The following is a 16,584-nucleotide window of genomic DNA, read 5'->3' as shown; positions in this document are numbered from 1 at the left end:
GAGAGACTAAAGACCTAAAACTATTTCCAAAGATACATATCTATGTAAGGAAGAGTTTGAGACAACCGGGAAAGCTCAGAAACGCGTGAAACAATTTTGGGAAGAGATTATTGCCGTAACTGCCAAGGAAGGAAAGAAGAGATTTCGATGAGTTTTGGGGAGATTAAATCGCTCTGTTGGCTATATATAAGTTGTTAGGAGTTCAAGGAAGGGTGTCGAGACTTTGGGGTACGCTGTAGAGCTAAAATTAAAACTGCAGGAGTAGCAGCAGCAGCAGCAGGAAGAAGACGAAGCTGAAGAACATAAGGCTGTGAAGGACAGTCGTTTCTTAGGGTCTTAAATTCAGAATCCTGTAACAGTCCATTAATAACAATTATCTTCAGTTTGCAACAATTTCTGTAAAAGTTAACTCTGTAACAATTATATCTGTTACAGATTCGGCTGTAATACTATTTTTTTCAATAAAACACCTATTCAGCCATGAGTTATTATTTTGAGCGTGTTTTCACCATGAAGAGCTAAACCCCAACGCTGGGACGACGGAGGAAGCCTTATTTCACAATTGTTTGGTAACTATATTTGATTTTTTATGACTTTTGCACTTGTTTTAATTGATTTATGATTTTTCTTGATTAGTTGTGATTTTTTCTGATAGCGTATGCTTAGTCTAAGAACTCTTGATGCGCTATGCTTATGATTTACATCTAATTCTTTATAAAATATACTTTTGGCAAAGAAAGGAGTCGACAAAAGATCTAGAATTTTTATGAGTCATTATATGAACCAATTGAATGTGATCAATGGTGGAAACCCATGCCCCAGTTCTCTCGATAAATTGTGACAATATTTTCTAGTATTTTCTATTTTTAAAGTCTAAAATCAATCTTTACAAGTCTTTGAACGAACTTTATTTACCACTTGAAAAACTACATCAGGAAGCGCAAGTGTAACGGTGAAATAATAGAAACGCTATTCTTAATGGAGTTAAAAAAACACAATTAAAGATGGAGCTAAAAAAACGCTATTAGGAATGGAGCTTTTTTCTCAGCCGTTAGATTTCAACAACTCATTTTAAATCTACGGAAAAAAAACGCAATTCTTAATGGCGTTTTTTTAGCGCTATTCTTATTAGCGTTTAGCGTTATTCTTATTGGCGTTCAGATGGATTCCACGAACCCTTCCACGAAATCGTGGAACCTTGCTTGGATTTTCTGTGGAAGACCCCAACTTGGAAGCCACTAGACTTGACATTCTATGGTTTTTCCACACTTGGAATAGTTTGGATTCCACCATAAGACTTGCTCTAATCACTAGCAGAGAACCTACAAAGAAAAGAAGTCCAGAGCATCTTCTTCAGTAATGGCTTCTTCAAAAATCCACCTCTTTAAGAAATTAGGTATATCAATTCTTAGATTTTAATTCTTTGAAATCCATTTTTTTTTCTGTGTTATTATTTGTTGGTTTTGAAATTTTTGTGTGGATTTTGTTTATTATTATGCAGCAATAGCAGCTGGAAGACCTAATAACTATTATCTGAACCCATCTGAAAATTTATGGAAGATAACATCAAAGTGGAGCGTGGTTGAACATGAAAATGTTATTGATTTGACAATTCATATGCGTCGTTTATGGGATCCAATTACCGTTACGGTAAAAGAAAAGTTTATTAATATCAATGTAGGGAAAGATTCATACATGAAGCCTGCCGGTTATGCTGATAAGGATGGGATGAAGAATTTCAGTATTGAATTGAATCCGAACTTCCTTCAGTTAGGAATTAAGGCTGAAAATTGTGAAGATTGGGTGATTTCAAGGATGTATATCTCTAAGCTAAATGATGAAGAAATCAAGAATAATGCTGAAAGGATGCATGTTTCTAAACTCACACCTAAAGAAATCAAGAACAACACCGGAAGGATGCATTTTTCTAAACCCAAAGCAGAAGAAACTAAGGAGTTGTATATTTCAACGTTTAATATTAGTAAGTCTTAACTCAAACCTGATGAAGAAATGAAGAACAAATGTTGTCTGAATTTTCGTTTAGTACTGGTCTAGTCCTTGGTTTTTATTTTAGTTTGCTGCTCTCTTTTGAAATTTCTTTCTAGATTTTCTTTTTGGTCCAGTTTTAATGTCTTTTGTAATTTCTTAGGGGCTTTTGGAAGTTGTTTAAAGATTGATATTCTGATCATCAGGAGGTTATTATATGGATCACAAAATGTAATCATCAATCTACATTAAACAACTAAGAATATCAATTTATCTTTGATATGTTGAGCAAAATCCTTCCATTTCCATATTAAAATGTCTTGATTATTTTAGTGATATGTTTTTGTTCAAGAAAATATGTACCAACAGAAATTTTAATGGCGTCAAACAAAACTTTCACAGAGATTCTCTTCAATGAAGAGATCACGGAGGTTTTTGTTTTCTAATGTTTACGTCTTCTGTAAATTCAGCTTTGTCTCACTATTGCACCTTCAACCCCATCCGAAGCTTAAAATCCACTCAGAATGCATGCCAACTACGTTGCTAGGGCCGGGTCTTGCACTGATCACAATATTGGATGGCATGTTACGTCCAAATCCAAATTGAGTTTTCAAAAAAATCCACCAGTTGTTTAAACGTAGTTTAGTCTTGATGTAATTACCTAGCTTGCTAGCTGACTATATCGGTTTTTTCTCATTTTTTTTTAAAGAAGTCAAAGCTCAGTCAAAATAGATTAATTACTAAACAATTGCAATAACCATGTGATGTCCTCACTACTCACTCAAGTTCTGCATGATTAAACGTCAATTTACATACAATAAGTACTGGAGCTTTTCAATTCCAAATAGAACTGGAATGAGTCTTGAAAGTCCATCAGTTGCTTAAGTCGTAATTGCAGTCTTAGTGCATGGGGTGCAATGGTGATGTTTCAGCTAGCTAGCTAATTGCAGCTCTGCATAGTTAGTCCTCCCTAATTCAACGTGCAGCACCATTATCTTTACATAATGGTGCATGGTACTCGTGTAATATGCCTTTAAGTTTTCCAAATTTTTCTTGCTTGAGTTGAAGTAAATTTATATCTTAATATTTCACCCATAAACTCACTGTAACGGTCAAGAGGGTGAAGTTCACTAAGTCTAAAAAAAGTAGCTTCGGCCAATGACTGGCATTTTCCCAACAAAATGATCCACACAGTAATTCACACATAGGTAACACTCTAGTAAATAATGTAGATTTAAACGTGTCAAGTGATGGGAACCGGAGCACTCAACTAATCCTACTGTTACATACACTGAAAATGTACGCAGGATATTCTCCCCCAACTCAAACAACGCTGAAACTGTAATTTATTGCCACTACAATCATCTCAACTAGTATCTCCTGCCGCCCTATAAATACACACTACAGAGTACAGACTAAAATCAAAGTTTAGGGTTTCTTAATTTTTACACTATAATGGCTGCTTCTTCAATAATCCATCTCTTCAAGAAATCAGGTATACTAATTTACACTCTGAAATCTATTGAAATTTTTCTTTCTCAATTGTTTATCTGTGGTGTTTAGTTTTTAACATTGATTTTCTTTTGTTATGTGTTGTTGATTCAGCAATAGAAGCTGGGACTCCAGAGCTGTATTATCTGAATCCATCGGATAACTTATGGATGGTAGCATCAATGTGGAGTGTCGTTGAACATGAAGATCTTCTTGTTTGTACAATGGATTGTCATGCCTTGGGGGATTTTGTTATGACCAGCTTTGATGGAAAGCTTATAAAAATCGAAGTAACAAAAGAAAACAATGTAACGGGCGCTGCTCGTTTTCAACATAAGTATGGGATGAAGAAGTTCATTATTGAGATGAATCCTAATTTCAAGTTAAAAGTTGACCTTGATCCTACCATCACACTGTCAGAGAGTATTCAAAGCATATTCATTACTAAACTCACACCTGAAGAAATCAGGAATTATGCTGAAAGGAAGAATGATCCTAAACCCAAAGCTGAAGAAGAAGAAGACAAGAGGCCCTATACTTTAGAGATCGATGTTTATCGACTCAACTGAAGAATTAAAGAAGTTAATGGTAAGGGAAATGGAAGGCGAAGTTTGTTGCTGCTGTCTTTTGAACTTTCTTCCTAATTTTTCATTTTGTTTTATTAGGGTTTGTTTAATTTCAGTTTGTAGGGGTTTTGTAAGTTGTTTCGATGTTGATAATCTGATGATCAGGAGGAGCTCATAATATGGATTTCATAAATGTAATCAATCATCCAAACAACCAACAGTATCTATCTATTTATCTTTAATACGTATTATTATTAGTTTATTTGTTATATGAATTCTGTAATACGTATTATTATTAGTTTATTTGTTGGTTAATAATTAATCAAATGATTCAAATGTGATAGCCCAAGTTCTCTTGTACACGTATTGCAAAACCTAAAATGACAACTGATTTCCAAATTTGTGTTATCATAATAGGAAATCTAATCTTAGAAGAATTCATGTAATTAAACAAAACGAAGAGAAGAAAATACAGATTCCATAATTTTTGTAATGAAACTCTAGTGAACATTGAACTAATAGAGAGTTGATTTGGGTTCGTTCCATTTAACGTATCCTTAACAAGTCTTCACAACGTTAGATTTTATAGGAGAGACGAGAGTTTTAGAGAGTTTTTCATTTTCATTTCACTTTCTTCAGAAGAACTGAACAAGAGTTTTTCAGTTTTTAGGCAAGTGTTTGCATTTTCTTGAATTTACAAATGGCAGATGTTTTACTAAAAATTACCGCACCAAAACCCCCATGGTACATGAGTCTATGATCATGTGTACATACTTTGTATGTTTCCACAAAAAAGAAGAAACCAAAATTGTTATGGAGTGGACCTTCCAAATATGTCATTAGAGTACCAATGTAGACTTGGAGGTGGGAGTTAAATCTTTAATATTCTCTTGGGCAAATGCAGCTGGTAGAAGACTTCATATCAATTATGTTTTCTCTGTAACGGCTAATTGGGAAACCTTGTTTGTGTAATCTTGCTGCTTTCTTTTTCCTTTTCCGTTATCTACTTCTTGTAGAACCTTGTACATTCTTTTTCTTGAATAAATTTTCTCTTCTGATCAAAAAGAAAAGTACCAATGTAGACCATTGTGTAGTAATGACAACTGCAAGATGAAACTTAGCTTGTATAAAGACTACTCTCTTTATTGATGTTTAGAAAATCTCTCAAAACTAAACACAAGCTCTAATCTTGCTCATATGATCAACCACAACTTTGGTGATCATATATATAGAACTATGAATTTCTTTTACTAGTTCTATTACCTTATTACATGTCTTTTCTTTTCTTAGAACTAGATGACTTCTAATTCCCTTAGGATTACATCAATTTCCTAATCTTGTCCTAACCAGCTTGTTAGTTCAAGAACAAAAAGACCTTTTTATAGTGGTAGCACTGGCGAAACATGTTCATAAGTCTTTTTATTTTCCAAATCCATCAGTATTTTCTTGCATTTTGTTATTTTTGTCTCACATATTGAAAAAATAATAATTATACACATGAATTCCCAAAATGAAAATGCCTGATCACCTTCTAAATCCAGTTCCAATTTTTTCCTCGTTGAGCTAAATCTGTAGACATAGCTACTCCAGCAGCCAAGAGGGAGTCTCATACAATTAGCTTTAGCCATGGATTTCTAATAAAATGATCCACCACCATAACACTATAGGTCACACTTGAATAACTCTGGGTTCAATTAATTGGGGTAAATAGTAATTACTGTGGTTGGTGTTGATTTTTACCGGCACAGTCTTCCTAAAACTAAACGTGTCAAGCGATGAGAAGAGGAGTACTTGATAAATCATAGTGTTGCATACACAATAACACAAAGTACCTAGGCACCATACACAGAGTACTTGATAGGCTATTTATTGTCTCATTTCCTCTCTCACACACAGACACTCTGCAGAGGAAAAAGAGAAAGAAGAAAGTTTAGGGTTTCTTCTAATGGCTTCTTCTTCATCATCTTCAAAAATCCACCTCTTCAAGAAAACAGGTACACTAATTTACACTCTGAAAATTTAATTTTCTTTTTGTTTATTTTTGTTGTGTAAGTAAATTTTAACATTATGCTTATGTGTGTTTGTTTGATTCGGCAATTGAAGATGGAACCCCTGGAGATTACTATCTGGATCCATCTGATAACTTGATGAAGATAGCATCTGATTGGAGTGTCGTTGAACATGAAGATCATCTTGTTTTGAGTATCAGTTTGCTTAGCATTGGGGATCTAGTTGCGGTTGCACCACAAGAAGATGTTATTCATATTGCTTAGCATTTCTTTCTAGCTAGTTTTTTTCATTTTGTTTTATTAAGGTTTATTTAATTTCAGTTTGTATGGGTTTTGGAAGTTGTTTAGAGGTTGATAATCTGATGATCAGGAGGAGCTCATAATATGTAATCAATCATCCAAACAACTAACAGTATCTATCTATCTTTATATTATTAGTAAAATCCTTCCGTTTCTTATACATTGGTTTAATTTCTTATAAGTTTTTTGATAAAGAAAATATGTCTTGATTCAATTTTCGTAATGAATTTTTTGATATGTTTTTGTTTTAAGAAAAATGTTGAGCTTCAAACAGAAATTTTAATGGTGCTAAGCTAGCTGTCCTATCAAGGAAAATAGATACACACAGAAGGTTTTGTTTTGTAGCTAGTCTCCCATGTGTGTATTCTGTAAAAATCAGCTTTATTACCCCCAATTTTGGATGAAAGCTCAAAATGATAAACCTTCAGGATAAGCTAAAGTCACACCAAAAACAGGGTAACACATTTTGAGTAATCAGATTCAAAATTTTGAAACACACTAGAAAATCATTTTACTTACAGATCAGAATTGACAACTCATCATGTACCTTCAATTCCTATCCATCCAAAGGGTAAAGTTTATTTGAGCGAATCAGATATTACTTCAAAATCCAACTGAATTGAGTCTTCAAAAAAACGTCTCCCAGTTGGTCAAACGTATTTCTAGCTAGGCGTAGTGCATGGAATGCAATATACACAAACATCTTGATGTTTCACCTACCTAGCTAGTTAGCTAGCTAATTATTGTAGTGAGTATTATTGAAGGATAACTATTTAGATTATGCATGATCAAACGTTAATTTAATTACAAATGGAGCTTCACTTGATTGAGTACTGTTGCACACTTAAGCGCTACACAAATTATATATATCACCACCGTTCAAGGTGGTCGAGGTAGTGAGTCTCACTTATGTCACATGACATTCCTAAGCATCACTTCTTCAGAAAGTTCTAAAAACATGTTCTTTTGCTGAGATCCTACACAAAGCTATCAGCAAAATAAATAAAATGCCTCCAAGAAGCATATTTATTAAGCATGACTCTACAATGACTTCTGAGTTCAGTGTTTTTAGTAGTTACTGTTTAAATGATCGAAAGGATTTAAAAACTTCGGCTCATGATCATTTAGTCCATGGTGACATTGGCTCCGCCAAGATGTGACATAAATTTCCTTACGTGTGACATATTTGATTTTTTAACTCTCACTATTTGTATCAAAATACGAATAATAATAAATAAAATATCAATTATTATTATTTTATTTTTTTGATAAACAAAAGGAAAAAACTAAATACTGCAACTAGAAATTAAGCTTTAGCCGACGTCTGTCTTTCCATAAGAGCTAGCACTATGGAGAGGGATATCCCTTTCTTATCCCTCTCCATCCCTCAAAACCCGAAAAAATCATCTACTATGGTATTTTAAATCTAGTGTAGAGAAGGGATGGTCACATGTTTCTGATCAGCCTTGTAGGAAAGGGAAATCACACGGGTACTGAGTACCCGTTTACTTTTTCACTTTACGAGTACTGAGTACTCATATTTTTTTTCCGGTTTTTAAACTTTTACCTTAAAACTTCTCTTTTTCACTTCTTTTCTTACTAAAACTCGTTTTTCTTTTACCTATTTGATATATTCTTTTTTAATCTAAAGTATTTTTTTACCTAGATAAATATTTTCCAATGAAAAAAACAGAAAAAAAAATACGTCTACTGAGTATCCGTTTGGCACTATTCATACGGGTACTGAGTACGCGTCTAGTGTAGGGAAGGGATGAGGGGCACCCTAACAAGATTTCCTTTCAAGTGCCGTCCCTTCACTACATCTGAGGGATAGGGAAGGTATAGCTTCTTAAGAGCAACCACAGTCACGGCCAAATTTGGGGACTAAACTCAAATTTGGTCTCAAAATATGCCGCAACGGAAGGGACCAAACCCAAATTTGATCGCCAAAATTAGGGTTTGAGACCAAATGTGGTCGTTAACCCAGACTAAACGAAATATAGTGGGACGGAAGTATTAATAGCGTATGAAAGCAGACGAGATTTTAGTGACCGTATGAAATCAGACGGAAGTATAATTAACGTATGAATCAGGCGCATCTATAAACTCCGCCTAACCAAACGCATGTAATACATACGCCCCAACACAGACGTAGTTATATTGTACGCCCCAATGGGACGTTGGTATATTTTACGTCCCAATGGGACGTTGCTTTAATGTACGCCCCAATGGGACGTTGGTATATTCACTCGTTTAGTGGGCTAATACGTTATTAGAAGAAGATTAGTGGGCTAATACGTTATTAGAAGAAGATTAGTGGCTAATATTTATGTAAATTCACTAATCAGGCGGTCATTAAAAGTGCGCCTGAATCAGGCGGTCATTGAAAGTGCGCCTGAAATCAGGCGATCATTAAAGTGCGCCTGAATTAGACGGACATTAAAAGTGCGCCTGAATCAGGCGCACATTAAAAATGCGCCTGATATCAGACGGTCATTAAAAGTGCGCCTGAATGAGGCGGACATTAAAAATGCGCCTGAATGAGACGGTCATTAAAAGCGCGCCTGAACTGGGACGGTCATTAAAAGTGCGCCTGAACTGGGGCGTTTGTTATACTTCCGCCTGACTAAAAATAGTCTTCCACGACTGTGGTTGCTCAGTGTAAAATGCCAATTTTTTTTAGCTTTTGGTCTGCTATTTGGCATTTGGTCGACTCCATGACCGTGGATGCTCTAAGGATTGGCTTTTCTAGTACATAATGTAGTGGGGGGCGTTGATCTTATCAGCACAATCTTTCTAAAAGCTAAACATGTCACGCGATAAGAACCGAAGTACCTAATATATTCTACTGTCACATACACTGAGTAGCACCTCCAGGTATTCCCTCCCCCAAAATCCAATACTATCCCTCATCACTCACAGAGAACCTGCAGAGTAAATAAAGTTCAGAGCCTCTTCTTAATTTCTACACAAAAATTTCTGCACTAATGGCTTCTTCAAAAATCCACCTCTTTAAGAAATTCGGTATGTTCATAGACTTTGAAACCTTTTTTCTTTTGTTTTCTGGTTTATTTTTGTTTTCTTGTATACAAATTTGTACAGAGATTCTCCACAATGAAGAAGAGATCAGAGAAGTTTTTGTTTTGTAGTGTCTACGTACGTGTTCTGTAAATTCAGCTTTTGTTACACATAAAGCAAAAGCTAAGGTAACTGGAGTAATTAAATTCAAATTTTGAAACCCAAAAATCATGTTACTTACTGATCACAACTCAGCACTGTATATTACTCCACATCTATGGGCACGTGTTAAATGACTCGTGAAAGTGCACCACTGCTCAAATGTAATTTCAGTCCTATATATTACTCCACATCTATGAAATGCAATTCGCCTGCGACCATCTAAACATCTTGATGTTTCACCTAGTTGGCTAATCCTAATCGTACCGACCAATATTGTTCAAGATGAGCCAAATCCATATCAAATTCTCTTATCAAAGATGATTAATGTAGAATGAGTCTCACTTTCATCATATGGCATTTACTAACTAAGCGTCCTTTCTTGAAGAAAGTTCTAAAACATTTTTGGTTGATGAACCTTAATTTTACTAAAAGATAATGTCTTAATGCATTAGCAGGGTTCAACTGATAGGCTTAGCTGAGTTCAAGAACTGATTGGCTTCCTAAAGCTAAACGTGTCAAGCGATGAGAACCCAGAGTACTCAACCAATCCTACTATTACATACACAGAGAAACATGCCCAGAATATTCTGCCCTAAATCGAACAATTCTCTTCCTCCCCTATATATGTATATATAACCGCATTGCTAGTCTTATTTCCTCACACACATACTAGTACTACAGAGAAAAACGAAGTTAGAGCTTCTTATTTTCTACACTGTAATGGCTTCTCAAAAAATCCACCTCTTCAAGAAGTCAGGTATACTTTCAGACCCTGAAATCTATTGAATATTTACTTCTGATTTGTTTATTTATGGTGTTTATTAGTAGTTTTTAACATGGATTCTTTATGTGTTGTTGATTCAGCAATTGAAGATGGAACTCCTGAGTTGTATTATCTGAATCCATCTGATAACTTATGGAAAATAGCATCTGAATGGAGAGTCGTTGAATATGAAGATATTCTTGTTTTGACGATGCATATGATTGGCATTGGGGATCTTGTTTCGGTCCTAATGGATGGAAAGTTTATGAATATTGAAGTAGAGAAAGAAAACAAGGAAAAGGCTGCTCGTTTTCAACATAAGGATGGGATGAAGAATTTCTGTATTGAAATGAATCCTCACTTTCTTAAGTTAGGAATTACCCTTGATCCTACTGTCCAATTGTCTCAAGGTACTTCAAGGACTTTCATTACCAAACTCACACCTGAAGAAATCAAGAAATATGCTGAAACGAAGAATGATCCTAAACCCAAAGCTGATGAAGAAGAAGACAAGGGGCCGTATACTGTAACGATCGATGTTTCTCGACTCCCCTGAAGAATTAAAGAACAACTTAATGGTAAGAGGGGAAATGGAAGGTGGTCTAGTCCTTGGTTTTTAAGTTTGCTGCTGCTATTGTCTTTTGAATTTTCTTTCTAGGTTTTCCTTTTCTTCTAGGGTTGGTTTATTTATGTCTTTTATGATTTTAGTTTCCTTTTGAAAGTTGTTAGAAGATTGATTGATTTTCTGATAATCAGGAGGATCACAAAATGTAATCATCAATCTACATCAAACAACTGATTAATGAATATATCTTTAATATATTCACTAAAATCCTTCCATTTCATTATTAATGAATTTTTTTGATATGTTTTTGTTCAAGAAATAAAGTACAGCTTCAAACAGAAATTTTAATGGTGTCAAACAAAACTTGTACAGAGAGATTCTCTTCAATGTGGATATCACATATATGTTTGTTTTCTAATGTTTACGTATTCTGCTGTATATTCAGCTTTGTTGGTCACACAAGCGAAAAGCAGAATAGCACATTTTGGGTAATCAAATTTCAAATTTTGAAAAACCCTAAAAATCAACTTACTTTGACTCATCACAAATGACAGCTCACTGTTGTACCATCAATCCTATCCGAAGCTATAAATCCACTCAGAATGCATGCCAATTACGTGGCTAGGGGATCGTGTATGCCAATTAGCATGTTACGTCCAAATCCAACCGAATTGAGTATTCAAAAAATGCATCTGTTGCGAAAACATAATTTAGGCCAAGTGCATAACGGGATGCAATGAAGTACGACCAATATAAACAAACATCTTATTAATGTTCACCTAGCTAGCTAGCTACGTCAGACTCTCATTTCTCATACGAAGTCAAAGCTCAGTCAAGATATAGGTCAACCAATTGCGATAACCATATGATCTCACTTATATTATGCACGGTCAAACGTCAATTTAAATACAAATGCGGCTTCATACTCTTGCACAACACTTATGATCCGAGCTTCTTCAACTTGTCATCGAAATCTGTAGCCACCAAACAATAGTGTTTTCCAAGATGGCTAATATAATGAATTTCACTTTGACCACATGACGACCAATATTGTTGTGTCTACATATTTCTGTAAATTCAGCTTTTGTTGCCCTCAGTTTTGATGGAATTGTAACTAAATTTAAAATTTGAAACCCTATAATAATGTTACTGATGACAGCTCACTATTGTACCTTTCAAATCCTACCCAAAACGTATTTTCGATATTTATACGAGTGAATTTAAAGTTTGGAATACATGGCAATTTGGTAGGAGAGGGTCTTGGACTCATTCGGATGGCCACAAAGTTAAACACTAAATTAATGGTCGTGAAAGTGCACCAGCTGCTCAAACGTAATTTCAGCCTTATATCTTACTCCATCCATGTCTATGAGACATTGAGATGCAATCAGCCTGTCCAAACATCTTGATGTTTCACCTAGTTGGTAATTGTATTGACGGAACATTGTTCAAGATGAGGCAAATCCGTTCTAAAGTTAAAGATCAGTCCAGATAGATTAGTCCTCATTTAAAAATGCGCATGGTCAGACATCATTTTTGCTGCATAGTTTATATTACTGCATCGCAGCGTCTTCAACTTGCCATCGGCTTTGCAGCCACCATGTAATATTGCTATCAGCGCCCCAAACAATTACAACATATATCATTGACCACCATTCAAGAGGATTAATGTAGAACGAGTCTGCTAATTAAGCATCGTTTCTTGAAGAAAGTTCTACAACATTTTTGGTTGATAAATCTTAGTTTTACTAAAACATAATATCTTATAGCTAGGACTGGCCATCTGAGAAAAAAAAAAGAACATGATCTTCATTATTTCATTATAGAAATCAAGAGACACAAAATTTGGTAACAGTATCCATGCTAATAATGTCTGGCTTAAACCACTCCACTAGATTGTATTTGCTTACCCTTTTGTTTTCTTGATGTGTAAAGAGTTCATTGGCAAGTTTTGAACTCAGGTGACTCGTATCATCACCCAGAAAATTTACTATTACACTACAGTGACACCGTAATTTAGTTTTTTTTTTGTTTTCATTTTCAATTATAAATTTGATTCACTGGTTCATAAACACAAAAAATACTAAAATTAGTGTATGATTGTGTATATCTAATTCGGAAAAGCATAAGTTAAGTGTTTGTGAACACCCTTGAGCTAGATGAGTGTTGATCGAGAAAATTCGCTACAAAACATAAGCCTCGAGGGCAGGGGCAGAGCCGGGATTTGGAGAGTGGGGTGCAAGAAAAAATAGGTCACAAATTTTAATTACTTGGGCTTTTAACAGGGGTGCAAAACTGGGCTTGCAAATCGTAAGCTCAGTGGACATTTTGGGCAGGCAAGGGTGTGCAATTGCACAACCTTGCACTACATTGGCTCCCCTCCAGGACTGGAGGGATGTTTGAATGCGTTATGATGCCAATATGACTTGCTGAAACTCTACACTAAGAGCAATTCATATGGGATGAACAAACTCAAAGTTTGTTCATTTTGTTCCCACTATAGAATGAACAAACATGAAAAATGGATGTTCAAATCAACATATCTGTTGATTTGAACATCGAGTCGGAACATCCGGCGCCGTCTGTTGTAAGGACGCGCGATCGTGCCATAGACGTGGAGTCAGAAGGAATGACGCTGGAGTCAGAAGGAATATCGCTGGAGTCGGAAGGAATGACATCCCTCACATATTCTCTCTCCAAAACCTGATTATTATATTTATAGTTTATTTTTTATTATTTATTTTATTAGTTAAATAATCTGTGGGACCAAACTCTTATTAGTTTATATAAATAAAATGATTAGTGGGACCCAACTCTTATTAGTTTATGTTAATAAAATCAATAGTGGGGCCCTAAAATATCAAATTTGTTCATTTTACCTTGTTTCCCATAATGGAGAATGTAGTTTATTCATCCACGTGGCTTAACAAATTTTTATTTTTGTTCATTGCCATAGGATGCTTTAAGAACCACAAGGGTCTTCTAGATCTTATGAAAGATTGAGGTTGGTAAATGGGAAAATTTTCAAAGATTTTTTAAGAAAGCCATATAATACAAGAAATCAAGCTTTAGCCACTGACTGGCTTAGCTTGATTAGCTACCTTAAGCTAAACGTGTCAAACGATGAGAACGGGAGCACTTAACGAATCATACTATTACATGCACAGAAACATCCCAAAATATTCTCCTCCCTCCTCTATATATCACCGCCTTGTTAGTCTTGTTTACTCACACACACACTACAGAGAAAAAGAAAATCCAGAGCTTCTTATTTTCTTCACTGTAATGGCTTCTTCTTCATCATCTTCAAAAATCCACCTCTTCAAGAAATCAGGTTTATATACTTTTACACTTTCTAATCCATTGAATTTTTTCTTTATAATTTGTTTATTTGTGATGTTTATAAGTTTTTAACATGGATTCTTTATGTGTGTTGATTTAGCAATTGAAGCTGGAACCCCTGAAGATTACTATCTGAATCCATCTGATAACTTATGGAAAGTAGCATCCATGTGGAAGGTGGATGAACAGAAAGATGTTCTTGTTGTGACAATCGATATGCGTAGCTTTGGAGATGTAGTTATAATTCATCTGAGAGGCAAGTTTATATGTATTGAAGTAAGAAAAGAAAACAAGGAAAAAGCCGCTCGTTTTGATCATCAGGATGGGATGAAGTTTTTTGACATTGAAATGAATCCTCACTTCCTCAAGTTAGAACCTAGGGTTGATGATGGTACCAGACGTTCAAGTTTTTCAAGGCTGTATATCTCTAAACTCACACCTGAAGAAATAAAAAATTATGCTGAAAGGAAGAATGATCCTAAACCCTTTGATGGCATGGGGCTCTTTACTGTAAAGCTCGATTTTTTTGTGTCGGAATAAACAAGAGCTTAATGGTAAGGGAAATGGAAGGTGGTCTAGTCGTCCTTGGTTTTAAGTTAGCTGCTGCTCTTGTCTTTTGAATTTTCTTTCTTGTTTTTCCTTTTCTTCTAGGGTTGGTTTATTTATGTCTTTTATGATTTTAGTTTCCTTTTGAAAGTTGTTTGAAGATTGATTGATATTCTGATCAGGAGATTATAAAATGGATCACAAAATGTAATCATCAATCTACATCAAACAACTGATGATATCTATTTATCTTTAATATATTGAGTCAAATCCTTCCATTTCCATATTTTAAATCTCTTGGTTCAATTTTTTAATGAATTTTTTTGATATGTTTTTGTTCAAGAAAATATATGCAGCTTCAAACCGAAATTTTACAGAGATTCTCCACGATGTAGTAGAGATATATCACAAAAGTTTCTGTTTTCTAGTGTCTACGTACGTGTTCTGTAAATTCAACTAATTTGTTGTGCTGAGTATAAAGCTTTAAGCTAAGGTCACACATAAAGCAAAACAGCACAGATTGGGTAACTAACTAAATTGAAATTCTGAAACCCTAAAAGCACGTTACTTATTGTATTGCGTAGCTAGTTATATTGCTATCAGTGCCACAAGCGATTAAACAACATACAGTATATATATCTTGACCACCATCCAAGAGATTAAATAGTGAGTCTTACTTTCATGAGTTCATCACATGAAGTTTTCTAATTAAGAAACACAAATTTGGTAATAGAACCCACGCTAAGAGTGTCTGACCACTCCACTAGTGGATTGTATTGCGTAGCTAGTTTTATTTTTCTTTTCATTTTTTGTTATAATCTAGAAAAACCATAAGTTAAGTGTTTTCTTTTTTTTTTAGCACAGTTTAGCTAGATGAGTTTTGATGGAGAATATTTAATGCAAACTAGAAGCGCCGACGTGGTGTTGAATGCATCACAATGCCAATATGACCGAGCAAAAAAAAAAAAAAAATGAAAAAACTCGACCAAGCAAAGAACCCACCAAGGATCTTCTGCATCACGAACTTGTAGTTTGTAAATTAGACAGTCAGAAAATTGTGACTGATGAAAAATATGAGGATTGAGGTCCGTACGTAATTATGGAAATCCAAAATAAAAGATTTGTTCCAATATCATACAAGAAACTATGCTGCAAGTTTGTCCATCTCCAACAATATTGTCCCCAGGACCACAACCATAATGTTATACAATAGTTCTTTACAAACGTGGAGGGTCGATGAACATGAAGATGCTCTTGTTTTGACAATGCATTTGTTTAGTATCGGAGATGCAGTGTTCATTCACATGAGAGACAGGTTTATTAATATTGAAGTAGAGGAAGAAAACAAGGAAAAGGTTGCTCGTTATGATCATAAGTATGGGATGAAGAAGTTCATTATTGAGATGAACCCTCACTTTCTTCACTTAGGAGTGACGGGTGATGAGATCAAAGGCTCGGATAGTATTTCAAGGCAGTATATCTCTAAACTCACACCTATAGAAATCAAGAGATATGCTGAAAGGAAGAATGATCCTAAACCCAAAGCTGAAGAAGAAGACAAGGGCCCTATACTTTAACGTTCAATGTTGGTCTAATTAACTGAAGAATTTTAGAAGAACTTAAAATTGTCTGAGTTTTAAGTTAGTAGTGATAAGTGAAATGGAAGGTGGTCTAGTCTTTGGATCACAGAATGTAATCATCAATCTACATCAAACAACTAATATATGATATCTAATTATCTTTAATATATCGAGTATAATCCTTCCATTTCCATGTTAAAAATGTCTTGATTTAATTTTTTTAATGAATTTTTTTATATGTTTTTGCTCAAGAAAA

General features: G+C 34.8%; 1 protein-coding gene across 1 annotated transcript; it reads left to right on the top strand.

The window, feature by feature from the left end:
- The first annotated feature begins 10,217 nt into the window (after positions 1–10,217).
- LOC113309056 lies at positions 10,218–11,071 on the top strand. Its single transcript, XM_026557485.1, has 2 exons — positions 10,218–10,289; positions 10,397–11,071. The coding sequence occupies exons 1-2, from the start codon at positions 10,253–10,255 to the stop codon at positions 10,849–10,851; spliced, it is 492 nt and encodes a 163-aa protein (XP_026413270.1). The 5' UTR covers positions 10,218–10,252; the 3' UTR covers positions 10,852–11,071.
- Positions 11,072–16,584: the final 5,513 nt, after the last annotated feature.

Source organism: Papaver somniferum, chromosome 9, assembly GCF_003573695.1.
Source record: "Papaver somniferum cultivar HN1 chromosome 9, ASM357369v1, whole genome shotgun sequence".
NCBI classification, from domain to species: Eukaryota; Viridiplantae; Streptophyta; class Magnoliopsida; order Ranunculales; family Papaveraceae; genus Papaver; species Papaver somniferum.
This window is presented reverse-complemented; position numbering and strand designations above follow the sequence as displayed.

Coding starts and splice junctions, on each gene's coding strand:
- LOC113309056 (XM_026557485.1), top strand. CDS start 10,253: ATGGCTTCTCAAAAAATCCACCTCTTCAAGAAGTCAG. Junction 10,290..10,396: donor CCACCTCTTCAAGAAGTCAG/GTATACTTTCAG, acceptor TTGTTGATTCAG/CAATTGAAGATGGAACTCCT.